Consider the following 27,353-nt stretch of genomic DNA (forward strand, 5'->3'; position numbering starts at 1 on the left):
GAAATTTTTTTTTTTTTTAAGCAGCAGGTTAATTTTGAAACAAACAAACAAACAAAAACGCTAAAACCTTGCCCTTTCGAAACAGAAAAATCTGCAATAAAAGTTATAGTCCTGTAACGTGAGAAATGTTGTCAGTTTTGAGAAATGATATCCAGATTAGCAATGTGTCTCATGGTCGGCCTTCCGTGAGGACAGTTCCAGGGATGGTCCATCTCACCCATATGGGTGATGAGTTTCTTCATCTCACTTGTGTTAAGAGCAGTTCCGATCATCACCTGAGTATGAGACAGAACGGTTTCAAGTTTGACAGAAGAACAGTAACTCTTCAGATGTCTTTTTCTCTAAAACAAGGCTGGACGAGATTACACCTGAAAAACAACGTTCCCTGAAAAATCTTCCCCCAAAGAACCCTGCCTTCCAGTATCTTACCCTCCACCTTCCTGTGACATCCAGGCCCTCCTTGGCTCCTTCCGGGCAGCACACCTTTTCTAGAGACGTCAGCCGTACCCGTCCAGAAGCCTACCAGCCAGGCAGCTCCAGCATATCTCCATCCCAGCTGCCCTGACTTCTCACCTGGGCAACTACAACGGCCTCCGGCTGACCTCCCTGCTTCGTCACCCACCCTCACCCCCCCACACATACACCTGGTCTGCACTCAGCAGCCAGTGATTCCTTATAAAGGGATGTCAGACCACGTAGCTCCTCTTCACGGCCCTCCCTTCTCACCTGAATAAAAACCCAAGTGCATCACCTGATTTGGCCTCACTGGCCCTTGTGCCTGCACCTGCACGCGCTCCCTTCCTTCCCACTCCAGCCACAATGGCACCCCCTTTCCTCTTGCACAAGCACATAAAGCAAGCACCTGCCTCAGAACCTTGGGACTGGCTGTGCCCTCGACCCGGGAGACTCTCCTCCAACATCTGCTCATCTCACTCACCCCTCCCTTCAGGCTTCTGCTCAAGTGGCCCTGCCTCCTCTCAGTGGAAGAGCTCTCCTTGTCTATTCCCCTGCAGCCCTCGCCCTGCTTTTCTTCCATAGCCCATATCACTCACTATCTGACCTATACATGGAGATGAGCAGACGCCACAGCAAACAGAAACTGAGGCCCTGAGAAGCAGAGAGGTGGTGAGAGGCGACAAGCCTGAACCTATCCGTCACCTTCTTTGTTCCGCATGCCAGTCCTCATGTGCCTTGTACCTCTGCGCCCCCAGGACCTGGAAGAGGACAGGCCACACAGCAGGGGCCAAGGACTAGCTGCTGAATAAGTGAAGGAACGATGTCCCGGCCCTTCATATGGGCCAGGTGATACAGACCCACTTACTCTGCTGGGACATCAGGCTAATGACCAACCATTGCTACCACTTTGCAGCACCCATCTGAGCTGTGAAATAATTCGCAGTGCTTCACCCTGTGACGGGCTTGCTGACCGAAGGACTGCGTGACCTGCTGCAGTGCTGCTTAGAGTAGGCAGCAACAAATCTTTATCTGCTAATGTCATTACCCGTAAGGTCCACAGACGATCAATGTGCATGAAGCTACCTGCTCTGGGATCAACGGAAGAGCTCGAAGAGGAAGTAGAGAGAGCAGTAATTATGGGCCAGAGGTCAAAGGTAACAGACTGCTGATACTGACAGAGTGAGGAGGCCCTACACACACAATGACCCACGGCAATCGCTGTCACATTGACAATGCTGACTGGTCAGGTGCAGGACTGATGACTTCTGGGGACCACAAGCTGACCCTCCAGGTCCAGGCCGAGGAGCTTCCTTTACTTACAGACTTTCGACAGGCTCTGGAGGCGAACATCTGCCTGACGCGGGAAGGCCGGCACATAACCCCAGGGCTGTCACTTAGCATAAAGATCAGTTCATCTATGTCCTGGGGTCCAAAGGTCCAGCTTTTACTCGTTGGCAAGGAAATCAATTTAGCCCTTTCAGTGACTGGAGCTAAAAGAATAAATTTGGAGAAAATTCTGTTATTTGAAAAATGCATTTCGTTTGAGTGCCCCTTGTAATGAAGATTTGAAAGAGAGGGCAGACACAAAATGCTTGTTTTGGGGACCCGTCTTCGTCTCTTATAAAATACATTCATCTATGTGACCTCAAAGATCGTTCCCAGCTCGGGAAGGACACAATTCTACAGTCCTTAGTAATAACTTACCACTTTCATCGATAACAAAATCAAAGCCATTCTTTCTGAATATTTCCAGATTTTCTATCAGAACAGCTTCATTGACGGCAGTTAAGTTTAGAGTCTGAGGTCTGAAAAGCAGAGAAGAGATTCGAGCCATATCTTGAAATCAAACATTTAGCTATAAAGCAAAAATGAAATCAAAACAATACTATGACTCCTTGAATTCATTTTAAAAAGCAACATGAGTAACAACACTTTACTGAGCCATGTGCCTTTCCTGTCACAAAACTTTCTGAGAATTTCCTTTTAATTTAATTTTGTTTCAAGTTAAAGTTGCGACAAAAGGAATTTGCTTTTCCTCAATCTGCCGTCCCACCCCAAGGACCCAGTCTTTTTTTTGAATCCTCTCCTTAAAGATAATAATGTAACATAAAAACGCTACTTTTCTGCCTCACAATAAAGACAATTTGAAAAGTTGGGTTAGGTCATTACAAGCATTTAAAAGCAGAATAAATAGCATTTGTTTTGCCATCTTGCCTCCTGGTTTACTGACTGCTTAATAAGGCAGACACTGAGAAAGGAGGAGTCGGAACGGTGAGCACACAGGCCTGGTCTCTGCCCTCATGGAGCACTTGTCTAGTGGAGAAGGAAGGCACTGCTCACACGGATGAATGACAAGCACAAAGTACACTAAGACTCGGGAAGAACAGACACGCAGTGCCACAGCGGCGGAGAGCAAGGGAGACTGGACCTGGAGAGGCGGGTCAGGGAAGATTTCTCTGAGGAAATTTTACCAGGTAGCTTATTAAATAGCTTTACTATTACCACTTACTCCTACTGAAAATAAACATCATGAACGCATTCCAGGGGAAGTATTCAGTAGCCGAGGTGTATCGGCCCAGCTGAGGGAGTGTTTCATGGGACATCTCTTCATGCTGGGATCTACTTCTGCTGGGATCTGAGTTTATTTCTCTGTGTAGTTTAATTTCCCAAATGAAAACCCATGACGTCTTCTTCTAACTTTGCTTAAGAAGAGGCTTCTGGTTTACTCGCTATACCATCACACTGCCTGCGGTCAACTGCCAATTTGGCAAAGGAGAGAGAAATACCCGAATCTGCAGGGACTACCCCCTGGGCTTGATCTCCTCGCTGAGGGCTGACGCAGGCAGTGCCGTCTTCCCAGACACGTACACTCTACGCACTGGAACTACACGTACTGCGGGCCACACACTGCCCCTCATCCAAAGGCTTTCCTGGCCAGCCAGTGATCAGCATTCTGATGGCTACAAAAGTTTGCTACTTCAGGTCACAGCTGTGTGACCTTGAGCAAGTTCCTGACCCTCACTGCACATGCCTGTTTTATCACCAGTGAGATGCTGATGGTAACAGTAACTACCTCCTAGGTTTGTGAGAATTAAATGAATACATGTATCGTGTTTCCCTGAAAATAAGACCGAGCCGGACCATCAGCTCTAATGCGTCTTTTGGAGCAAAAATTAATATAAGACCCAGTATTATATTACCCAGTCTTATATAAGATACGGTGTATGTTATGTTATGTTATGTTATGTTATGTTATATTATATTATATTATATTCCCGGTCTTATATTAAAATAAGACTGGGTCTCATACTGATTTTTGCTCCAAAAGGCCCATTAGAGATGATGGTCCAGCTAGGTCTTATTTTCGGGGAAACACGGTATATTGCTTCAACAGTGCCTGGCACATCGTAAGCACTAAGTGGCAGGTATGACAATTATTATGTAAAAAGTATAAAAATCTGCTGTAGGGATGCTTATGGCAAAAAGCATATACACCGGGGGTGCCAAAAAAAAGTACACAAGTGGACAACGTTGCTCAAGCAGTAGTGCGCCGTAATCAGAAGTGTCTGGATGCTCGTGGTAACCACTTTAAGCACCTCTTGTCATTGCAGAAGTCAAACATGACTTGTATTCATCTTTTGTTATCAGTGTATATTGAGTATTACAACTCTAATAGCTTTCCTTCCTTAAAATGTGTATACATTTTTTTTGGCACCCTCTGTATATAGAGACACACATGTAAGCTGTTAGATCTGAACTTTGGGGGGTGAAACGACAGTGGAAATTGCAAGCACTGAGAGGAACTTACGCTATGAGCCTCTGCCCCTGGAGAACAGTGTGCTGCTGTAACATCTCAAAGTTGTACTTCTCGTCTGTGGCGTGCTGGTCCACTATGAAGATGTCCGCGTCCAGTTTAGTGATTATAAACCCCAAGTTAAACTGGCCAATGATTTCCATGTCTGCAAACATCGTTTTGCTGCATGTAGAAAATGTGAATTATGAGATAGTTTAAAAGATTATTTTTCTCATGAAAAATTTCAAGCACCATGATAACAGGTCGTCAATAAATGTTTGCTGAATTAAAATCTCTATTGCAAAAAATGAGTTAACTTCACTCACTGAGAGGGCTAAAAAATCTAAAGATGAAGGACAACCAGCTTTGGTGTTGGGGTCCCTTACGTGTCTTTCCCAATCAAGCACATACTTTCTATGACTGTGTGTGTGAGTGTGTGGTGTGTCTGAAGGAACCTGGCTCTTTTCACCGGATCCAAGTTCACGGTCCCCAGATCACATCCAAAAGTTCACCTCCATTAATTACACACTTTTTCAAGGAAATGTTTCCTGAAGACTTTTCTCAATGTAATTGAGGCACTGTGAATATCAAAGGACTTATGTAATACTCATTGTTGAAGAATTTATAATCTATATTAAGCAAAGGCTGTGTGGTCCAGACTACAAGTGCTATGAAAGTTCAATGTAATTACCAAGTCGCACTGTGTACACACAGCACATTTCAGTAAATAGCGAGACAAAGTTTAAAAAGATAAAAGTATTTCAAAAGAATTCAACATTTTAGTAAGTCATAGTGTTGTACATGATTATTGTGAAAAAAAGTGGCAGTGTTTTCTACTAGCTTTAATCCTTTTCTTTAAACTGACCTCCTTTTTCACTTAGCCTTATCCTATGCAATCTTGTAATCACGGGTTTGACTGTGTGTTATAATTTTTCCTAATACACCTTAAAACGAAAAATGGGAAAACAGCAACATCCACCAAAACTGCCATGAATTCTTGGCAGGGAAAAGTCACCGTGGGCTGAAAACCTTCAGGAAGAGGCATGAAATCAAGGAGAGGGCATTGATTCATTTGGACTGATGGAAAGGAAATGCTAAGGAAATCCAAGGGAAAAACATTCTTGAAATGTTCCAGGCAGCAGAACAGCATGTTAAGAGTTCTTTAAAGACAATGTGAGAGGCGATGAAAAGAAGTTGGTGAATGGAGAAAACCTTGCCAAGGGGACACTGGTACGGCTAATGACCAATTTGTGGAGTCAAAGCTGACTCCAAATTTAGTCTTCAAGGGGGAGCAACAGGGGAGGGAGAAAGCAGGGAGGGAAAGAGGCGCTGGAATGTCTGCCGTTCTGGGACATGTCAAGTCCGTGGAGCCGGGACACCCCAGGTGAGGCCACCCTGACAGGCGGCAGGAGCCGGAGGGCCAGACCCTGTGCCCAGGCACAGCCACACCAGCCCCAAGCCCTGGGATGTGGCCACAGCAGAGCAAACGAGGTGCCTAGCAGAGCGGGGAGGGTCAGCCCTTGGCTCTCACAGCAGCTCACACCCAAGCGCGCAGAAATACTCTTAAGGAAAACCTTTACCTTATCTCTTTTCTTAGTTCATCTTCTGCTGCCTGATTTTCTCCCGGGCAAATCTTTGCCCTGAACTTCCTATACTGCTGTTCCCCTTCTCTTTGCTGTTCTTGGTGCCATAACTGCTTTAGTCGTTTCTCCAAGAAACTCATAGAGAAGTCAAGGGGCACTATTTTCCTATTAATTTTAATAGCGACATCAACCTGAGACACTGCCTCATTCTGAGTGTTAACCCACTCTTGAGGGATGTCAGAATTTAAAGGCATTCCTTCTTTTTTAAAACGCTTGCTTTTTGAGGCTGAGAGATCAGTTGGCTGGGGCAGAACTCTAAATGTATGTCCTCTATTATCTTGGTCTACACCACATTTCGCGTCTGAAAAACGGTGGTCAGTTTCAGGTAACTTTTCACGAGACTCCACGTTTTCTTGTGAAAACCTGTCTTCTGAGGAGCTTGTTGCACAGTCTCTGCTGGAGTGACTGCCCACTTCTGGGGTGCTCAACCCTTCCTCTGAGCTGGCTGGAGTGCTGCTGTACCCCGAATCCTTCTCCACCTCCACTCTGCCCTCATCCGACCTCACTACTTCTTCTGGGCGGCCTGACGAGCCTGGGCCACAGATGGGCTTCTGGGGGCGGAGGGGGTCTGAAGGGCTGGGAGGCAGCACGTCGCTTTTCTGTCTCGGGGAAACCCGTCTCAGCTCAGCAGCCTTCAGGTCCCGAGGCTTGTTCTCTGCTGTGTGACGCAGAGAAAAGGCCTCTCTCAGTCTCGAAATGGTCACGGCCCTTTTCTCTTCTCCTCGAGTCCCCTGCTTCTCTGGCAGAGGCTTTTCCACTTCTGCCGAAGGCATTTTTATGACATGACCTAAGTAGATATGAACAGAGGAGAGTATCAGGGACTGTCCTGAGACAGAATAAGAATGCTTTGACGTGAACAGGCACTTCACAAAAGAGGAGATCCAAATGGCTAATCAAACATACGGAAACTGTTCTACATTTATCAGAAAGGGATGCAGATTAAAACTGCACTATGAGGCCAAGGTATACTCACCAGAACTGGTAGAATTAAAAAAACCCACAAATGGTCACAAGGATCAGGATCAAACAGAATGCTTAAATGCTACTGGTGGGAGTGGGACTGGTACAGCCGCTTCGTAAAACTCTGGGAGCATCTCCTAAATCTAAACATAAGCAGGACCCAGAATCACATGTCCTGTCAGAAATGTCTACCTATGCTCACCAAAGCCATGGATGGGGATGCCCACGACAGCTCTATTTGTTATAGCCAATACTGGAAATAACCAACTGTCCCCAAATCAACCGCGGTATTTAAATATCATGGAATACTGTACAGCAGTGAGAACGAATGAATAAATGAATTGCCACACGTGAGACTTGGATGAATCTCACAAATAAAATATTGAGAGAAAAAAACAAATCACAAAAACGTACAGACGAGATGGCTTCAAATTAAAAACAGACCAGGGGCGGCAGGATGGCTCAGGTGGTTAGAGCGCGAGCTCTCAACCACAGGGTCGCCGATTCAATTCCCACATGGGATGGTGGGCTGCGCCCCTGCAACTAAGATTGAAAACGGCGACTGGACTTGGAGCTGAGCTGCGCCCTCCACAACTGGATTGAAGGACAACGACTTGGATCTGAGGGGCCCTGGAGAAGCACACTGTCCCCCAATATCCCCCAATAAAATGGAGCCCACTGGGGCTACTGTATGAAAAGGAGGACCAGGGGCTCTGCGGGTGCTAGTTCTTGATCTCGGGGCTGATACACTTATAAGCTGTGTGCATCTGGCGTGTGTGTGTGTGTGTGTGTGTGTGTGTGTGTGTGTGTGTGTGGTTATACTTCAACAGAATGGCTAAAGGAAGAGCACAAGACGCAGACTGTCGAGCAGTTTCCTCATGGGCAGTGTCTCTGGCACAGTGCCCGTGAGTGAGCTCAGAGACGCCAGCACCGGCCATGCCACAAAGATGTGGGGCTACCTACCATTGTTCCCCCCCACCCCCCACATACACATCCATGACATCCCGCGCAGGTAAGAGCTGGGAAAGATGTGGGCCCTGCCACGCCGAAGTCAGAAGGTCAGCCGCATTCACAGGGGTGTTTGCGAGCTCCTCTCCCACCACCTAGCAGTGCACCCAGCCCTCGGGGCTTTGTGTCCCCGCCACGTCCTGATTATCAAAACCGTCCAACGTGGCTCTACGAGAGCCGAGAGCTGACCCCGCTGTCTTCCAAATCGTTGCCTCCTGACCCTTGGGCTGTTAGAAATGTCAGGACAGAGCCGCTCTGGGTCCCACCCCTCCTCTCAACCCCCGGCTTATGGCTCCTGGCACCCTGTTTACAAAGCCTCACCGCACAGCAATTTCCTCTCGCTGGGAGCAATACGCCTGTGTCACCCTGGCTTTCCACCGACCTTGCGTTTCAGCTTCCTCAGCAGCTCTTTGGTCTTTTCCCATCTCTGAGGACACAATGATGGGCACCGACCACCTCCATCACTACCCAGACAGACATGGAGGTTGGGAGCAGGTTGCCTTAAAAATAGCATCCACCCCAAGGAGTGGATCAACCCTAATCACCATACAAGAACACACATGACTAATTTTCCCATCATGCCCACTGGCTATGATTTATCTCCACCCGTCAGACGCCATAATGGCCAACCCTCCCCTCTGCCACGGGAGGCAGCTGGGGCTCAACTCTGGCCCCTCTCCCAGATATCCCGGAGGACTTGTTTTGGACGAATAAGAATAAAACTAACTACTTCAGTAAATGGCTGATAAATGATGACCAGGTAAATACTGACTGCGCATGTCACCACAGATGTCAGATCAGCTTTGTGGCAACTCTCATTTCAACATGACACGCGGGGAAGAATGCACAGGGCTGACTAAGGGCACACGGCAGAGCAACGGCCTCCAAAAATTCCCTCCTCCATAAAAGAAATCAGAAAACTGGCAAGAGTTGTCAAAATCAACTTTTTCAGAACTCTTGACATGAACAAGAGGCTTGCAGCAATCGGTGAGTCTTGGTAAGAACACATCCCTGTGTACTGAATGTGTTTGCGCGTGTCTCGTTTTAAACAGATTACCTCAAATCTTCAGTGTGATATGTCCTCTCTATTCAGAAGAGACTTTACTTCATGTCAAAAACACTAAGGACAGGATCACAGTGTTTGAGAAGCTGTTTACATACCTGTACTTTTCTTACCTTCAATATCTAACAGCGGCTGCTGACTGACATTAAGTTTGTTGGCATCGTTATCGAACATTCCCATCAAAGACGTCTTTAAAACTGCCAACAAAAGTTTCTCCTCTTGAAGTAAAATTTGCCTTTTATCCGGAGTAACATTTATATCAACACATTCTAAGGCAAAAGAGAAAGAACACTTACTGCATTTAAATTCACCTTTGACAACAGAAATTTCCCTACCGATTTTATTCACTTGTACTTACAAAAAGTACTATGAAAACCATTACAGTGTCGAGATTATTATTCATAAACCGTAAAATACCCTCTTTTAAATAAATAAGGAAAAGATGAACAATATTTTAAACAGATAAAATATGCAAGAATTTGAATGGATAGATTGCACAAGAAAAAAGCAAATAAATACATGAAAATGTATAATAAAAATGCAAACTAAAATAAGATGTAATTTTATCACTTAATGAATTTGGTTAAAAGTGATAATACCAAGTAATTTGTTGGTAGATGTGTAAATTGGTATAACATGATCATACTCACTGATTCAGTGATTCTAATTCTAGGAATTTATCTTAAGGAAATAATCAAAGATATAGATAATGATTTAATGATAAGGGCAGTATTTAAATTTCCAAAAATTGAACACAAATAGCTAAAAATAAAGAAGTTTCAAATTAAGATATATCCATACATTGAAATATAATGAACACAGCTATTGAGCTCATGTTTCTCAATAATTTTTAATAACATGGAAAAGAAAATGTTCATGTCTAAGGATAAAGAGTATTATATAAAATTACCCAAAATTATTTTCTCACCTCAAAGGACATATGTGTGTATGTATGTGTGTGTGTGCGTGTGTGTGTATATATTATATATATAATATATATATACATATTACATATATTATATACATATTATATATATTACATACATATATTATATGTATATTATATATAATATGTATATATTTCATTATATATTTTTAAGGTGTGCACATATGTATTTCTAAGTGCCTAGAAAAAAATATTGGATAACAATAAACCAGAATTTTAACAATCAAAAGAAACATGAATAATTTTTAAAACCAGGAAGAACATTCAGTCTACTTTCTCCCTTAGATGCCATGAAAAAGTCACATTTTTCTAATAATACAATTAACATAGTTTCGAGTAGAAAGCAGGAAAATCTGTATAAAAAAATGAAAGTTTGTAAAAAGAAAATACATTACCATTAATTGCTACTACAAAACTCTCTTTCCAGTCATATCAGAGCTTTATAATTTTATTTTGTTGTTTTAGGAGTAAGTCACCAATTTTACTGAAATCTCAGTGGAACTTACCTGAATCAACAGAAATGTTAAGAACAACAAATGGGTATTGATGTCGATTATACATGTGATAGACCTCGTTTACAAGCCTGGAAACCTATATACAAAACAAAGATTAGAAAGAATACATGTTCCCTTCCCCCAGTGTTCTAACAACATGCTATTCTAACCAGTAAAGGGATAAATTTATAACAGCTTTATTGAGGTATAATTGGCCTACAATAAATTACACATATATAAAGTATACAATTTGATAAGTTTACAATCAAGATCAATAAGATTACAATCAAGACAATGAACATGTCCATCACCCAAAAAAGTTTCCTTGTGCCCCTCAAAGGGACACATTTAATCACAGAATCCTAAAACTGAATCTTTTTCCCATCTAAAGATGCTCTTGAAGAGATGCCAAATGATGCAGATAGTTTAAATACTCATAAAACACATTCAAATGTACGTAGAAATGTATCTATATGACTTTATGATGAGATTATTAAATGGCATTGGAGATAAACCATAAAATTACACTAATTAAAATATAGGTCAAAAATTTAGAGGTTGAACCGTATCTGGTAGATAGAAGTAATTTTAACGTATCACTGGAAAAAATTACTGAGATACAATATTGCTGATGGTACGAACCACTAAAACCCCATGTAACCCTATCAAGATGATCAGTTTCAGTTTGAGGCAGAAGGAATCTGGGCCCTTATTTTCCTGGAAAATGGACAGAAGGAAGAGAAAATACAGAAGTATATGTGTGTCTATACTAAAAGACTAGACGATGAATGTTTTGAAATGTTTACTCTCTGCAAATAGTGTTAATTTTTATGAAAATAAATATATTGGTTATTAATTTGTACGTACACACACACACACACACACACACACAATTGAAACAAGGATACAGTAGACTTTTCTAAATCCCTACAATAAGCTGTTTCTAAATCAAAGTCCTAAGTTCCATGTAAATTGCCTGTGTCACAAAACATTATTAAAAACATTTTAAATACCTTTGCTGGGTCACAAGGCCGTCGATTGATAAAGAAAAACTGTCTGTCTGTTGAACTCCTTCCAACACCGTGAGTACAATGAGAAATGAAACCTGAGATACTGTTCAGTGTTAACAAGGGCAGGGATCCAGAGTGAAAAGGATTAGAAACACATATCATATGGCACATTCTTAAAAGAAAAAGAAATGAAAACATAACACCTGGTGATGTGCTGATAAATACTAACATTTCAGTTAGTGTGCACCTGTGTTCCATTCCATGAATCATAAAAAGAGCACAGACCTAAAGTGCCTGTGGAGTAAATCCACCCTGGGAAAATGCCGTGGATTCAAAACGATTTGCTTCAGCTCTTTTCTCACCTTCCCTGTTAAATCCTTGGCCTCCAGGAAAGGCATGGGTCTCACCCCAAACTCACAGTCTAGAACCTTTGTGCTGTCCTCTCCAGCTGTCCAGGATATCCAACCAACTACTTGTCACCAGGATCTTTCCCACATTCCCTGTCCGTTTAGAATCTGTTCTGTTAGCAAACTTGAATCTGCTCAGGTGTTGGTAAAGTGCTTATTCTACCTCAAGGTTCTCTGTTTCCATAAGAACGATACCTTAGCATAAAGAAATGAATCCCCATCTTTAATTTCAAAAATAAGCCAAAGGCAAGTGGAGGCAGGGTAAGCAGTATGGACCATCCCAGGCCCAATCCCACTTATGGAAAATGTCTATTTTTCTTACACTAAAAGTAATGACGCTGGACTGGACTTAGGGTAAGACGTGAATTAAAGGAAACACAGCCTCTGCTGCTCTCCACCAGATGCCAGCAGTGTGAAACATTATACTTAAAATAATTGTTTAAAGTTATTCTAATTGTTCACTAAACAGAGCCTTTACTATAAAGACTAATTCAATAGAAAACCCCCTTAAATGCACCAGTTATGCAGAATATTATCTGAATTAAGTAACTGACTCCTTTATATAAATCCTCTTTCTCAGCATAATATTGCCTACAGGCTTATAATGGAACTAAGAAACTAAAAGCCTTAAGTCACTATCTTTAAAAACAAAAGACTCAAGAAAAACATGTTTAATTCTCATTTTCCTGGCAGCAATCTACTCACCGAAATAGATTATGAAGAGAATCAGAGCAGCTCAGCCCGAACTCTTCACAGACACTGTCACTAGGGGGCAGCTGAACAAAAGGAATGAGGCTTTGCAACTAAAAAGAAACCAAGATTCTGTTACTTCCTAACAGACATAGAACAGACCTAATTTCAGAATGAAAGATACAAGGAGGGTTTTTGTGTGTTTTCTTTCTGAGTCAACTAGTCAAATTAACAACACAAAGAATTTTGACAACTACTTTTTGCAGTACTATAATAATTCTGATTTTTCACTAACCCTAACCCTAACTTATCCACAATCAATATACTGCCCACAATACTTTATACTTTTTTCAGACAAAGTATCATTTTATTCTCGGAAAGAATAAAATAAAAATGTCCAGCTCTCAACACTGATTTTTATGATGGGCACTTAATAAAAAAATCAATTCTTGGATTTTATTTTCCATTCTATTGGAAAGGAGAATAGAAACCTGCCATAACCACTAGAGCAATAAAATGTTTTTAGATAACTAGTCGCCACTACCTGTTTCTGCCCAAACACAGAGCCAATGTTTTCCTTTATGCTGGAGCTTCCGCTCGTGCCAACCACAAGCTGTCGTTTTCCTTGTCCAACCTGATTGGTGCAGCTTACACGGATGCCCACTGAAATGATACAGTAGGCATGGAAGACCTGGACCATTTTGGCGTACTCCTGTTTAAAATACACAAACCCAAGACTCAACATTACTTAATCTTACAAGAATTACGTGATTCAAGTTATAACATCCACAGCAAGCTTCTCATATCATCTCACAATTAAGGTGAATTATTCCTGACAGAATGACCGAGAATCGCATCTCCCTACGTGGTATAAAAGGGAACTCAGAGGCTTAGGTCCTTAATCACAATCTCCCACTGCTATAAAAATCAAAAGCTCATTTCCTTTGACATTGTAATCCTTCCTCCAGACACATATCGTTGTGGCCCAAGCAATCAAAGATATATCACCAAAATATTCACTGAGACAATCTGTAATTGTGAAAAATCAGAAACCACCTCAGCCACCATCAACAAGGAGTTAATTGTGGTATACACATATAATGGCAGAATGACAAAGAATAAGATGTCTACAATATACTATATAAAAAGTAAAGTTATAGAACAGTATCTATAATACGATCCTAATTGTTAAAAAAATAGAAACATGCATAAAGATTCGATATACCTGTATGTATACATTTAAAGTCTAAAGGATATAAACCTAACTCTGGGAGGTAGGCAGAGACAATAACATTCTACGATATACATTCTATATTACTTAAATATTTCATATTCTGTATTACTTGATTTTGTCACATTAATTATCTTGGAATTATTTTCAATATTTATAAATACATGAAACTACAAGGGGTCTGGAAAGAGACACATCAAACTGTTAACAATGATCATCTATGGCAAGTACAAGTTCTTTGTTCCTATATTTTTTGAGGCACTAGTGTTTTACCATGAGATATAAAATAATAACAATATTAAATTTTCCCTACAAAAAAATTTTAATTTTTAAATAAAAAAGAAAACTTAAAAATTTTGAAGTTTCTTCTGTAGTAAATATATATTTTAATTTAATCAAGTTATAAATGGCACAAATTGCTCTACAAGAAAGTTTTTTGCTGCATGTTTTTAGCTGCATATGCCTAAGTAACTTTTTTGATTAAAAGAAAATACATGTACAAAACTGACAAACACAAGAAGACACCAAAGAGCATATTCATGTATCTAATCTTGCAGCCTTTTTTCTATGCACATTTAGGCCAGTTGCTTTGTTTTTACAAAATACACACACATATGCATACATATACAGTTTATAACTGCTTCCTAAACACAATTTTATCACACATTTAGCTATTTCATTTTCATTCAAATTCCTAAAAGTTGTAATAATTCATTTTTCAGGAAACAAAGAAAAATGATCTCATTAAAAAATATACAAAACTGTTATTTCTTAAAGGATTCATGTCCCATATTAGAATACCTAATAAACATGACCTGATAATTCTTTTCAAGAAAAGAAAAGGATAAATCATCCTCAAGTTAAGCCTTTGAGGGGAAGCAGCAAACCGAGCACGTCTCGAACCCTCAAGGGGAGAGAATCCAGGGGAGTAACGGGCTCTGGTAGCCCCTTCACAGCACATGGACATCACACTCCCAGTGCTCTCAGAAGCTGCAGTCCCAATTCACTGTACCTTTTTTTAAAAAAATAAATTTTATTGGGGAACAGTGTGTTTCTCCAGGGCCCATTAGCTCCAAGTCGTTGTCCTTCAATCTAGTTGTGGAGGGCGCAGCTCACTGGCCCATGTGGGAATCAAACTGGCAACCCTGTTGTTCAGAGCTCAAGCTCTAACCAACTGAGCCATCCACCACCTCTTCACCGTACCTTTTTAATATTCCTTTGAAACTCCTTGTGGCGCACAGGTAGCCTATAAAATAACTGGTGCACGCTGACCGTCGTTCCTCTGGGCCGTGGGCAGGGGCTTTTCTGGACGATTTTCCCATTGTGATCAAACACCAGTCGAGTCCCAACCTTCGCAGACGAGTGGCAAGTAGAAATAGTGACATCACTGGAAGAGAATGGCGGGCACGGCGTGGTCAGTGAGACACTCGTGGGTGCTGGACATCACACGCTCACTTTCTCCCCTCTGTTCTCTCAAAACTCTCGTAAGAGATGATGATCCCTCTGAGATCAGCAAGGGAGTTCAAACAGGTGAGGCGTCATCATAAAATCTAAGGTTTGACCCCTAATAGATTGCAAGCAAGAGAGTTCTGGAAATGCTTTGCTTTGACAAAAGCTTTGATATTTGTTGTTTTGGTTGAACTGCAAAACAATAAAAGATCTGAAAACTTACATTCTTAAATAAAGACTTATTTCTCAGTTTTATTACTAGTGTTCTAACAAAATTTTTAAAAAGGATCCAAAAGATATTACAGTTCAAATATATAAGTAGTTATTTATAAAAATTTAGACTCTCTTGTGTAATTAAATAAGTGCTTTGGTTAAATTTTTTCCCTAAACATTGAAATAAATTAAAACCAATAGCATCTATAATTTCTTATCTACATATTAAAACTGAGAAGTTACTGCTTTAATAAGGGTAACAATTTTTTTACAATACTATTTGCTTCATTTCATTCATTCACTGCTTACATTTCAGAAGCTTTACCACTTAGATCTGTAATAAGATAATAAAATAGAATGCAGGAGTGACAAGTGAGAAACATTTGGACAGACGAGTGTAAACAATGATTCTAATCATACTTCTTAATTTTCAGAGAGATTTTTAGAAGGAGTCAAGTTAGTAGAGAAAAATATTGCATCACCTCAGTGCACAAAGTGAGCTCAGAGCTTCCCCCCGAAAGCCAAAAGTTTCAACCTGAGTTAGGTCAGCAAACTCTTGAATCTTAGAAGTGTGATGTTTCAGAGCTGAAAGAGAGGTGTAAAGTAAGGCCCAGGATATCTCAAGTGCTATAGCAGTGAATATACATAATACCTACCAAAGTAACTGGTTTTGAAAAGCTGTTTACTCAAAATTTTGAGATATTTTGCCCAAATATTTAATAATGGGATAAGAAAAATTCAACTTACTTAAGCCTTCAAAGTTTTCTTCTTCTACCCCGCATCCATTGTCTGAAACTTCAATGAGATCCACCCCATAGTCTTTAAGCCTCAAATCTAAAAAGTTTAAAATATTTATTTCTCAAAGAACTGATCCACATAAAAGCCTTTTTACACTGAAGTATTTATAACACACATAATGGAAATTTGAGTCTTGACTGTATTTATTTAAATGCACTATTGTTTTATTTTTTTATTTCTTAAAGTCCTTCTTGGCTATTTACTAGCCCTAATAAAATAATTTTGTTTTTACTTCCTTTCTTTCAAAAGGATAATTTTAACATAGTCATTACAGAGAACAGGCTCTGGAATCAGACTTCCTGGGATCATATTTTACTAGCTTTATAACCTCAAAAAAAGTAAATTTCCTGTGCCTTAATTTCCTCATTTGTAAAATTAAGATAATTAATAACAACAGCAATAATTCCTATTGCCTAACATTATTCTGCAGATTAAATAAAGTATCCCAGCTATAGTTCTTAGCACAATGCCTGCCTAGCACATAGTAAGAATACAATAAGTTAACAGCTATTATTATTATTACCTAGCTAAGTACTAAGCACATAACTTATTTTATTAATAAATAACTAATTTTAATAACTCAATTTAAGTTAAAAAAATTTCTCGGTATACTAACACTTGTCTTATTACAGTAGCAAATGTTTCTTGAGTAAAATAGCATAAACTGACTATTTCTTGTGGCCTAAGTCTCCCAAACTTACCAATATTAGTGGCACCGGCATCCACACTATTTTCTACCAACTCTTTCACAGCAGAGCTTAGACTCAGCACCACTTGTCCAGAACAAATCTGATGGACCGATCTCCCATCAATAGGTTTGATGGACTTAGCAAGATCTGTACTAAAGAAACCAGTTACAAGAAACAAAGCAAGTGTGTATTTAATTACTTTCATCCTGGTTTTAACTGTAGGAAACGATTCATTTCTGTTAACAGTCAATGGGCCTAATGTGTTCATTTATTATAATAAGCATACACATTTATTATATTTATAAATATTAAATGTTGTTTTACATTTCTTAAATATCTGTCAAAAAAAATCTTCTGAATACATATTTTGAATGCAATAGATATTTTTAAAATCTAATTATACTGGGGTCTACCTGGAGGAGACACATGTACCTCTCAAGCTATGGGTCAATAATATTGCAAAAATGGGATCTTTTTTCTTAAAAAGCAGCATTTCTCACACAATTTGAAAGCCAAGAGCATGCTAGGAAATACACAGTGTTTATGTCAGTCAAAACAATCTCAGAAACTGGGTACCAGTTATGTATTCCCACAGTTGCCTTTGACTCCCCACTCCAAATCCAGGCTGCCAGCTGCTGCCTCAGCAAAGGGCCTCAGCAGAGTTTGAGCTGCTTTAAAACAGTTTTCCAACCTGTGTGTCTCCACTTTTCTCCCTACTCCAATCCATGCTCTATGCTACCAATTACTTTAGAAATCACAAATCTGGTCAAATAATTTTTCTGCTGAAAAACTTATTAGCATTCCACTGTCTGCTATATGCAGTTTAAAATCTAGTCATAATTGGACCCAATCTACTTTATTTTCTAATTCTCTCTAATCCTCCCTTCAGGAATTCCCCTACCAGTCGTAGCAAACACTGTTCCCTGAAAATCACAAGCTCTCTTACACACTGCACCTTGTCTATTGGTCTCTGTCTAGTCTAGGCTGCTCCCCTCTCCCTCGTCTGTCTGGCAAACTCCTGCTCACCCCAAGACAGCATTCCATATGTTCATCAATTTAGCAATTTCTAGGAAATGATTTAATTGATAACTTGAGTGTAATAGAACACAGAGCCATAGGCTACAGGTCCACTTCTAATATCTATTTTGAGGGGTGGGGATAAAACATTTAAACAGAGCGAATTTAGGTTCAGGAATCCGACACAGAACGCAACAGAGCCAGCGGACGACTCGCTACCCCGAATTCCGTGTAGCTTACTGGCCGGTAATCGCATACTCAAGGAGATACAGAAATACTCCATTTTTTAAAAACTGAGGCTGTGCCAATTAGCATGTGCTTTGAAGCCTCCCCAAAATGACCTTTTTTTTTTTCCCCAAAAAAAGAGAAAAACCAGGTAAAAAGGAAATGAATTCAGTCTACTGGGATTTCATGCCCGGCTTTAGTTCCATGGGCGTGTGACGGCGTCTGGGCACAGCCTGCCTGGGAGCGGGCCGAACCCCCCGCCCACCCTGACCTCAAGTGCCCCCAAAGCGGCAGTGGGTCGGGAGAGCATTGAGGAGCCCACTCCGGGGCCTGCGTGCCGCGGACTAGCCAAGCGCCGTGGTCACTTTCTCCAACTTTGCAGGGTTCTGGAACGCCGTGCGCCCTAGAGGGCGACCGCGAGGGGAGACCGCAAGCACCGCTCACCTCGGTCCCTGGGATGACTCCATGGATCCAGAGCGTAACCCTCCTCAACATTCGCGACAGTTCCCGCCGCAGCTCCCACGGCTGCCCCGCCTCCCGGCCGCCCATTGGCTGTTTCTGCAACTGTGTCCCGCCCCTTCCGGATGGGGGCGGAAAAACGATTCCCCTATCTCCTCCTGGCCGATTGGTCGTGTGAAAGGTCGGCCGTGACGTCGAGAGCGCCCGGACCACTTAGAGCACACCGACTGCCCTTTCCAGAACGCCCGCAGCCAGATAATAAAGGAGGTGGCTGCCGTCCGTCGTGGCCTTTCCCGGCTTTTGAGCGTTGTGTCCGTCACCCGCCACCTGCTTTCCTTTGGTTCCCAGGATGCCGATGTACCAGGTAAAGCCCTATCACGAGAGCTGCGCATCTCTCCGTGTAGAGCTTCCCACCTGCATGTACCGGCTTCCCAACGTGCACTGCAGGACCAGCAGCCCAGCGCCCAAAGCGGGCCACGTGCAGGTAGGAGCGTGCGCCCCCACCCTCCCGTCCGTTCAGTGCGCAGGTGCCAAAGCCTCACTCCCAACCTGGGCATAGGCGCTGCGGTCGGGTCCGAGGAGTTGGGTTACTAGGGGCCGGGATCTTTCCAGGCTCGGTCATGGGATGTGGCCTGGCTCCGACAAGCGGTGGCACCCAGCCTGGCTTCCTGCCCCACCCCGGCCTCACACGCCCGCCAGTTCCCTGACTTTTATCTATTAATAGATCTATCCATCTTATATCTATTATTTCTTGTATGGCTACTTAAACTTTTTTATTCTGAAATTTTAGCTACAGAAAAGTGAATAGTCTGTAAATGCCCGTTTTAAGAATTGAACTCCAGTGTCACCACCACCCAGGTTAACACACGCTGTCAGTGCTCCAATTAAAGCTACCCCCAAAAGTCCCCACCTCCGTTATCATCCTGTCCTGCTTTTTTCTTATGCCACCTAACTCTGCATCCCTAAGCCAAGTGGTCTTGGTGTAAACGGAAGCATGCCGTTTGTCTTGTCTGGCTTCTGCTTCTAGGCATTTGAGAACTCGCTTTGTTGGTGTGAAATGACGAAGTATTCGTCCTCTCTGCAGCCTATTGCTCCATCGCATGACTACCCCCACGGTTTTTCCTTCCCACTGCCCACGGAGGTCGGCTGGTTTTCCATCCAACGCTGTTTCATTCCGCAGTGAACATTTTTGTACACAAGCAGGCATAGGGTATTTACTAAGGGATGATGGACTTACTCAGTGGGCAGGTCTATCTTCAACTGTAGGTACTAGATAAATGGCTTTCCAGAGTGGTTATGCTGATTGACGCTCCCACCAGCAGTGTACACAAATTCCTGATGCTGGCACCCTCCCAAAAGCTTCTAACTTAGAAGAGGCACAGTCCCACTTCTCTAGCAGATAACAATGTGAAGAGACAGATAATTAGAAATCTAACATATCCAGGATAATGAGAGCAACACAAAGAATAAACTAAATTGCTTCTAAATACATAAAAATAGAACAAATGCATACACAGTATGCCAAATCACTCTAGTCTGAGCAAGGAAAACAGGCCAACATTAAAAGGGATGAGAGGTAAAACAGATTGGAGCATTTCCTCATTCCTCAGATCAAGAAAGGAGAGCTGAAGCTGTGCTGGGGCTCTTAACCACAGGCCACGTTACATATGCGACACTCATTCTAGTGTTTCAGTGCATTGACGGTTTTTGAATCCAGTAATGCTTCTTCACCCTGGTTCAGCAGGGGCCCTACTGACATTTGTAAAAGTGAGCGAGACTGCACAAACAGTGCATAAATACAGGCTGGTTAAGAGAGCTTAGTAATGTTACCTGGGAGGACTGTCATGAGTAACATGAGGATACGCCACAGGTACTAGCAGTACCTGTCACTCGTCTTGCATTCAGGCTTAGTTCTGCTCAGCACCTAATTATTTAAATGGCATGCTGAACTCTGTTCTTTGTTCCACCCAGAAGCCAAAGAGCAGCAAGTGGGGAGAGGTGAGAAAGTGATGATTCAGCTCTAGGGTAATGAAGAGTTAAGCAGATGAGAAATGTTGCAGGTAAACAGAATGAGTAAAAGTCCAGTGGCAGGTGGGGGCGTGGTGTGTGTGTTTTAGGAATCCAAAGGATAGTGTGGCTAGAGCACAGAGCAAGGGGAGAATTATGTGAGAGGAGCAGCCGGAGGACGTCATTCAAGCTGTTTCTCTAGCCAGATGAAGAGCCTCAGTTTTTAGCCTAAGAGGTTAGCCAGGGGAGGAGGTGATGGGATCTGCCTGTTTAATGTCTCTGGCTGTTATCCTCGGGATGGGGTGGAAGGGTGGACCAGAATGGGTGCCAGGTGCAAAATATGGACTTGGGCAGTGACAGTGGAGGCATGCTTAGAAGCCAGTGGTTCCAAAAAATTGGCAGTATGTGGTGATGAACTGGATCAGTGTGAGAGGGCAGAGTTATGAGTGTTTAAGGCAGGAACAGTTCCCAAGAACATTAAACTTACCAATAAACAAATGGGAGCAACTCCTCCTGTACTCATACTGTATCATGAGTGAATATATATAAATCAACTCAAGGTCATTGCCATATTCTTGACTGTTCTGTCTAGTTATCAGCATTTTACTCATGTTTTATGTATTTTCTCAACTCAGAATGGATTATATATTGTTGAGAGTTCATGAATCTGGAAATTGGTTGTACAATGTGATTGTATTGGAAGGTTGCTTGATATTACTTTAGAAGGTAAATCTATATAAATTTTTGAGATTTATTATAAATATTACAAGAAAGATGCAGAGATTCAGTTAATGAAGGCTGTAAGCGTTCCATATTTATATAAAGTTATACACATGAGCAGTGAAAAAGTTCTAGATGAGTCTAAGATGAGAATGCCGGTACTGTCCTGAAAATGAATGATCTGGGGATTTGAACATTTAACCTCTGCACAGACAGACTTCCAAGCCAAAGGACACTTTTTTTTAAAACTACATGTGCTCCCTTTTTCCTCTTAATAGTGTAAGTTATTGAGTTATAGTTTTGCTGTCCTGCCATCTTTTTCTATTTGTTTAAGCAAAGTGTTTTGAGCTAGGATGATAAGAAGAAAGAACAATTTATGTTCATTTTTCTATCCTGTTCTTAAATTACCGAAATTAGAGTCATATAAGTACAATTTGCAAGTGGCTTTCAGTCATGTGTTTTGTTTGTTTTAAAGCATTTATGGATCGATTTGCACTGTGGGAACATAAGATGATTCTGCAACTTCATTTTGTCTTCTAAAAGGTGGGAGGTTGATGAATTTGTGGAACGAAGTAGACAACAGATGACCAAACTAAACAGATTGCTTTGATACTAGAGGAAGTAAACACTCTGCTGTTGATTGTTTAGGGACAGTCTGACCCATCTCTTCAAGCTCTTGAATCCCACCAAGATGACATTTTAAAACGTCTATACGAATTGAAAGCCGCCGTCGATGGTCTCTCTAAAATGATTCAGACACCAGATGCAGACTTGGACGTAACCAACATAATCCAAGCCAGTGAGCCAACTGCTATATCGACCAGTGCATTAGACTTAAATTCAGTGCTTGGAAAGGTAAGTTCATTTGGAAAGCTAAAGAACATCAGCATGCTGGGTTGTTGTTAGTGCCGGAAAATTATGCCAGTGTGAGTGAAGTCATAGTTTTCTAGTTTTCAAAGGTGGTACAAAGAGCAAGTTCTTTTCTCTCCCCTAAATGACTGTGTCTTTGTACCGAGCAGCTTCAGAAGCTATGAATGAACCCAAAACAAACGCTAAGGCCACTTCTTCTTGGATCCAGTGGAGAAGAGCAGGGTGGGTCGGTAGGCAGAGAAAGATGTCAAGAGTTCCAATTCTCGCCATTCCAGGCAGCATTCCAGCAGCGTGAGCCCCCAAGAAACAGATTTTCCATCATTCGCTCAGTGCTTCTCAGAGGTCCAGCAGAGGCAACCTAGACTCTGAGAGGAGCCTGAATTTCAGAGCTTTAGCCCAGGCACAAAACTCCCAATCCTTTTGAAATATATCACTAAAAGCCAAGTCACAGCCTCTTATCTCAAGTGTATTTTGCTTAAATTCAGTTTGCTTTATTAACTGGTATCAGCTACCTTTAATGACCAGTGTGCTGGCTTCAGCTAATGTAGAGCATAATCTGATAAAGAATGTCTTACTATGAAGTGTGACTTATTGGAGGGTGCAAAAGGGTTTGTTCCAAGAACGCCTGCGAATACCCTACTCTAGAACTAGTGATAGAAAAGCCACATGAGGCCTAACAAGTGGAGGCAGTAGTGTAGTTCTCCCAGTTGTTTTTGCTACCTCGAGACCTGCACTGCATTCCTTTATCAACCCAGTACGTTTGCACGCACATGATCCAGTGAGACCTGGCCAGGCCCCAGGGAACCAGTCTAGTTGAGGAGTCAGTGACCACATACAGCTGTGCGGTCTCAGGGTTCTGGGAAGGCTTCCCAGAGCACATGGTCTTATGAAGTATTGTAATCCTTCAGAGGCACAGCTCTCTTCTGAGCTGCAAAGCATCCATCGTAGCTCAGTGTTAAGGGCATCGGTCCGGAGAGGCCACCAGAGGCCAGGTTGTAGCAGGCTGTGTACAGAAAGCCAGGGTTTGGCCTTCATTGTGTTCTGCGAGTTCCTTAGAGTGAGTGTATAGAAATAAAGGCTGCATCTGAAAAAGCAGGATGTTTTGGCACTTAACACTTTTTTTAGACTCCTCACCTCCCAGTGATATTTTGATCCAAGACCCTTTTACAAGAGACTCTTCATTGACAGTAACGACTCAAACACATTGATGTAAAGACGATCCTGTCAGGGGGTCAGATATTAGGAAGATTTGGTAAACGGAGTCCAGTCGTCCCCCAGTATCCGCGTGGCATTGGTTCAAGGATCTCCCGTGGATACCAAGATCCATGAGTGCGCAGTGCTTTATACCAATGACATAGGACAATGCACTGTCATCCCCCGGCATCTGCAAACTCCCAGCTGTGGATCGAAAATAGTTTTCAACCCCCAGGTCTTTGAATCTGAGGATGGGAAACCCGCAGGGACAGAAGGCTGACTGCAATTGCGTGTGATTTGTTTTAAACTTAAGGATAAACAGAAGTGTCATTCGTAGTATGTTGGTTTACTAATTTGACAGTAAAGTCAACTTTCTATTTGTCAGGAGCCAGCAGTGCAGGGGTTAAGGGGTTGGCGTCTGCTCATAACCCAGCTCCACTTCTTACTGAGTGGATGACCTTGGATGGGTCACGTATCTCCCCAGGACTCCTTTCCTCAGTGGTGAGGCGGGATGATCACAGAACCTTCTCCGCGGCAGTTAGGTGCTGAGAACAGCGCCGGGTACACCTCACACTCAGATTGCTGTTAACATCCTTTGCTCCGTTTGGGTTTCTCCTCCAGGATTACGGGGCACTCAAAGACATTGTGATCAATGCGAACCCCACCTCGCCGCCCCTGTCCCTGCTCGTGCTGCACCAGTTGCTCTGTGACCACTACAAGGTCCTGTCCACTGTTCACACGCACTCAGCAGTCAAGAACGTGCCAGAAAACCTTCTCAAGTGCTTTGGCGAGCAGACGAAAACACAGCCCCGCCATGAGTACCAGCTGGGTTTTACTCTAATCTGGAAGAATGGTAAGAAGAGGGGACTGGGTCCGACTCACATCCTACGTGATTTTAGTAAGTGGCAGCAAGGCTAGGACAGTGACACGTCTTCAGCTACTTGCTGTCAGGTCAGACTGTGTAGAAGTCTCGAAAGAAGAGGAGCACAGATGAATGTTGACCCAAAGGCGTCCTCCTTCCCGTGGAAAGGTTAGGGTGTCTGATAGAGCAGTTTCAGGGGGAGACTTGTCTAAAAGGCCGGAGCAGGGGAGTGGCGGTTGTCAGTCATCTTGACCTCACATTCCAAAGCCTATCATGGGGGCATTGATGTGATCTTTTCTAGTGGCCTAAAAAGGATGGCAGGATACTATTTATTCATTATCCCACTGGTGTATTCCTCCCCTGGTTAAGTTTATACAGAGGGAAGTGAGTTAGTCGCCCATCAGTAATGCTTTAACTGCCCTCAGCTACACGTCAGGGGAGCGGCGGTGAGGGTAGAGTGTCTGACCTGGGAGATGGGACCCCTGGTTTCAGCTCTCATCCTGCAAATGCTTAGGCACGGGTTAGAGTAGGTGGTCCCAGGTACCTTCTAGCTTGAAAACTGTCATAGTCAAATAACAGAAATGGTCACTTTTTAATACAGTTTGCAGTCTTTAAACATAGTTTAAATTTTCTTGAATACTGTACCTTTTGGAAACAGACGAAAAATGGGATTTTCTTGAAAATACACTTCCCTTTGCCACCAGTTCCTGTTAGTGAATACCCTTCCCATGCTGTGCAGGTACCTTCCGGGGCGCTGTTCTTACTGACATAACGTGGTGTGTTTTCCTTTCAGTGCCAAAGACTCAAATGAAGTTCAGTGTCCAGAGAATGTGTCCCATTGAAGGGGAAGGGAACATTGCACGTTTTTTGTTCTCTCTGTTTGGCCAAAAGCATAATGCTGTAACTTCAACCCTTATAGATAGCTGGATAGATACAGCTATTTTTCAGTTAAAAGAGGGAAGCAGTAAAGAAAAGGCCGCTGTGTTCCGCTCCATGAACTCTGCTCTCGGGAAGAGCCCCTGGCTCGTCGGGAATGAACTGACGGTGGCCGACGTGGTGCTCTGGTCCGTGCTCCAGCAGACGGGGGGCTGCAGTGTGCCCGTGCCCACCAACGTGCACAAGTGGATGAGGGCCTGTGAAAACCTGGCCCCATTCAGCATGGCCCTCAAGCTCCTTAAGTGAGTCTCAGGAACCAATTTTAAAGGGCTTAGATTTTAAGAAGGACGCTGTTTCATGCCGGTGGTTGGTAAAAGGACTTGTACTGAAATCAAACTCTTTTTGGCCAGTTGTCAAGTATCAATAAAAGCACTGTATGATTTGTGCTTTTCACTTTATTTAAAATTCAGCAACATCATGTGCAGTGGGCCGTGACAGCTACGTGGCAGGCACTTGGAGGTAGACATGAGCGTGCCACATCGCTGTTTTTGAGGGACGTGGTGGGGAGTGAAGTACCATAACAGAATACCGTGGAACAGTACGGGGGCAAAAGCAGGAACACTGGCATCGGAACTGCTGAGATCATTTTGGAGACAAGAAGTACAAAGCTTTGAAAGGGCATGGTTTGGGACTGATGTCAAGTTGAAGGAGAAGAGAACAGAAATAGGTGGGATGATGTACACTGTGCGAGAAGTACGCAGTTTTCTCTCGGAGGCAGCAGAGAGGTGGCACAGGCTTTGGAAACAGGGTGTGAGCTGAGATGTCTGTTGGTCACTAACTGGCAGCAGTGTGAAAGGCTTAGAACTAATGGCAGCTGCCAAAACCAACAGTCCGACTAGCATACAGGCCTGGGCTGGATAGTGAGGGCGTGTGGAGGGTTCTTAAGAGTCCTGCAGTAGAAAGTTCTAGAGGACGGCTTGGTGGTCAACAGGCAGAGTTCACAGGAGGAAAAGAATTGGGGGTGATGTCTAAACTTTTAGTCTGAGACCAGATAGGCAGTAATATCAAGAAATCCAGGAATCGGAGCGTGTGGGATGGAAGGGAAAAGGCAAAATAGTTTAGTTCAGAGCAGGCTTCAGTTCCAAATGCGAGATCAAAAGGACTATTTAAGGAAAAGGCAGTTTAGGGTACTCTCACATATTCACTTCAATAAGTTGCATACGGGCTTCCTAAATAAATAGAACTGAGTATTACACCACCTACACTGTGCCTAGTAAAGATTGAAAACATACATTCCAGTTGACTTTAGCTTACAGAGTTGCAGTCCATTTTCACATTAATGGGCCGGATTAAGGCTAGACGGGCACCCCATCTGTCCTGTCATCCTAACCCCTTTGTCCTGAGAAAGGAGGCTTAGCTGCTTCTTTAGTTCTTCAATTTCTCTTTCTTGCTCTAGTATCTTCATCTGTAGGGTGAGATTAACCTGTAAAGAGGAAATTTTAAGCTCCATCAAATGGCTTCTTGTCTTTTAAATACACAGGCCTGCCTCACTCACTTTGCGGTTCCAATATGTATGGATCCCAGTTACCACAGTTTAATGAAATAACACCAGTCACCCAGCAACCGGGCTCAAGTGTCAGTCACCACAGGAGAGTGAAAAAAGCAGTTTAGTCCACTATGTGAATGACAGACACATGACCCAGGACCAATCACATCCCTTCTCCCAAAGTCTGTGGGGTAGGTGGGCAGTCACTGCATCTGTTAGCTCACACAGTGTGTGGAGTTGTGCTGCCTCCTCGTCCAGTGATAAACCCAAGTGAAACTTTAAAATGAACAACTGAAAGAGGGAACTGGCCAACAAAGATGGAAGTGCAGCAAATTAATGAAATGTCGTACTGCTGGAAGTGAAAACCGAATGGTGTTCAGAAACTGGACCTGCTGCCCCTAGACTAGGTGCGTAGCCACCGGACTGAGTAAAGGACGCTTGTCAACACAAGGGAGCAAAAGGATGAAGAAAGTGACATCAGCAAAAAACTTCACATTAGAAGAACTCTCGGAGATACTTCACGACATCAACAGGGCAAAGGAAAGAATGTTGGAAGACGATCAAACAGGAGCGTGACAGTTCACCAAGGCACCGAGAAGGGGCTTGCTCCATACCCTACGGTACATGACGAGATGAGGGCATGCATTCTTCAAACTGCTCTTGAAACTCGAATTCTCAACTACAATGCACTAAATATTCTACATTTTTTCATTTCTGCATACATCTG

General features: G+C 42.7%; 3 protein-coding genes across 6 annotated transcripts in view; 1 reads left to right on the top strand and 2 right to left on the bottom strand.

The window, feature by feature from the left end:
* Positions 1-22: 22 nt before the first annotated feature.
* On the bottom strand, positions 23-18,662 carry PMS2 (PMS1 homolog 2, mismatch repair system component). Its single transcript, XM_019716466.3, has 15 exons — positions 18,537-18,662; positions 16,863-17,002; positions 16,111-16,197; positions 15,846-15,948; positions 14,905-15,088; positions 13,015-13,182; positions 12,486-12,583; positions 11,377-11,476; positions 10,376-10,460; positions 9,037-9,192; positions 5,830-6,679; positions 4,265-4,432; positions 2,161-2,261; positions 1,777-1,946; positions 23-275 (listed from the first exon to the last, which is right to left on the bottom strand). Exons 1-15 carry the CDS (start codon positions 18,557-18,559, stop codon positions 132-134), a joined length of 2,577 nt encoding a protein of 858 aa, XP_019572025.3. The 5' UTR covers positions 18,560-18,662; the 3' UTR covers positions 23-131.
* A 102-nt stretch (positions 18,663-18,764) lies between these two features.
* AIMP2 (aminoacyl tRNA synthetase complex interacting multifunctional protein 2) lies at positions 18,765-25,522 on the top strand. 2 transcript variants are annotated; one of them, XM_019716472.3, is made up of 4 exons: positions 18,765-19,035; positions 21,927-22,133; positions 23,964-24,195; positions 24,998-25,522. In XM_019716472.3, the coding sequence occupies exons 1-4, from the start codon at positions 18,901-18,903 to the stop codon at positions 25,384-25,386; spliced, it is 963 nt and encodes a 320-aa protein (XP_019572031.1). In that variant the 5' UTR covers positions 18,765-18,900; the 3' UTR covers positions 25,387-25,522. The 2 variants fall into 2 exon arrangements, with proteins under 2 accessions (XP_019572031.1, XP_019572032.1); XM_019716473.3 differs by having other exon boundaries at positions 18,765-18,915.
* The window catches only part of EIF2AK1 (eukaryotic translation initiation factor 2 alpha kinase 1), a 28,223-nt gene continuing 26,360 nt past the window's right edge, over positions 25,491-27,353 (bottom strand). For all 3 annotated transcript variants that reach the window (XM_074313934.2, XM_019716470.3, XM_019716469.3), the window contains one exon: positions 25,491-26,563. In XM_074313934.2, the coding sequence (XP_074170035.1) occupies positions 26,417-26,563 (147 nt within the window). In that variant the 3' untranslated portion in view covers positions 25,491-26,416. The remainder of the gene's footprint in view (positions 26,564-27,353) is intronic.

Source organism: Rhinolophus sinicus, chromosome 5 (genome assembly GCF_057876585.1).
Source record: "Rhinolophus sinicus isolate RSI-liver-muscle chromosome 5, RSI-T2T, whole genome shotgun sequence".
Lineage (NCBI taxonomy): Eukaryota > Metazoa > Chordata > Mammalia > Chiroptera > Rhinolophidae > Rhinolophus > Rhinolophus sinicus.

What these genes read in the sequence shown, in the direction of transcription:
- PMS2 (XM_019716466.3), bottom strand. Translation starts at nt 18,559, where the DNA reads ATGGAGTCATCCCAGGGACCGAG. An exon ending in AGCTCACTTTGTGCACTGAG is followed by an intron (nt 15,089 to 15,845) that starts GTGATGCAATAT and finishes ATTCTCTTCCAG; the next exon opens with TGATGTCACTATTTCTACTT. An exon ending in CCAGAGCCTGTCGAAAGTCT is followed by an intron (nt 276 to 1,776) that starts GTAAGTAAAGGA and finishes TCTCATACTCAG; the next exon opens with GTGATGATCGGAACTGCTCT.
- AIMP2 (XM_019716472.3), top strand. Translation starts at nt 18,901, where the DNA reads ATGCCGATGTACCAGGTAAAGCCCTATCACGAGAGCTGCGCATCTCTC. An exon ending in TAAATTCAGTGCTTGGAAAG is followed by an intron (nt 22,134 to 23,963) that starts GTAAGTTCATTT and finishes TTTCTCCTCCAG; the next exon opens with GATTACGGGGCACTCAAAGA. An exon ending in TACTCTAATCTGGAAGAATG is followed by an intron (nt 24,196 to 24,997) that starts GTAAGAAGAGGG and finishes TTTTCCTTTCAG; the next exon opens with TGCCAAAGACTCAAATGAAG.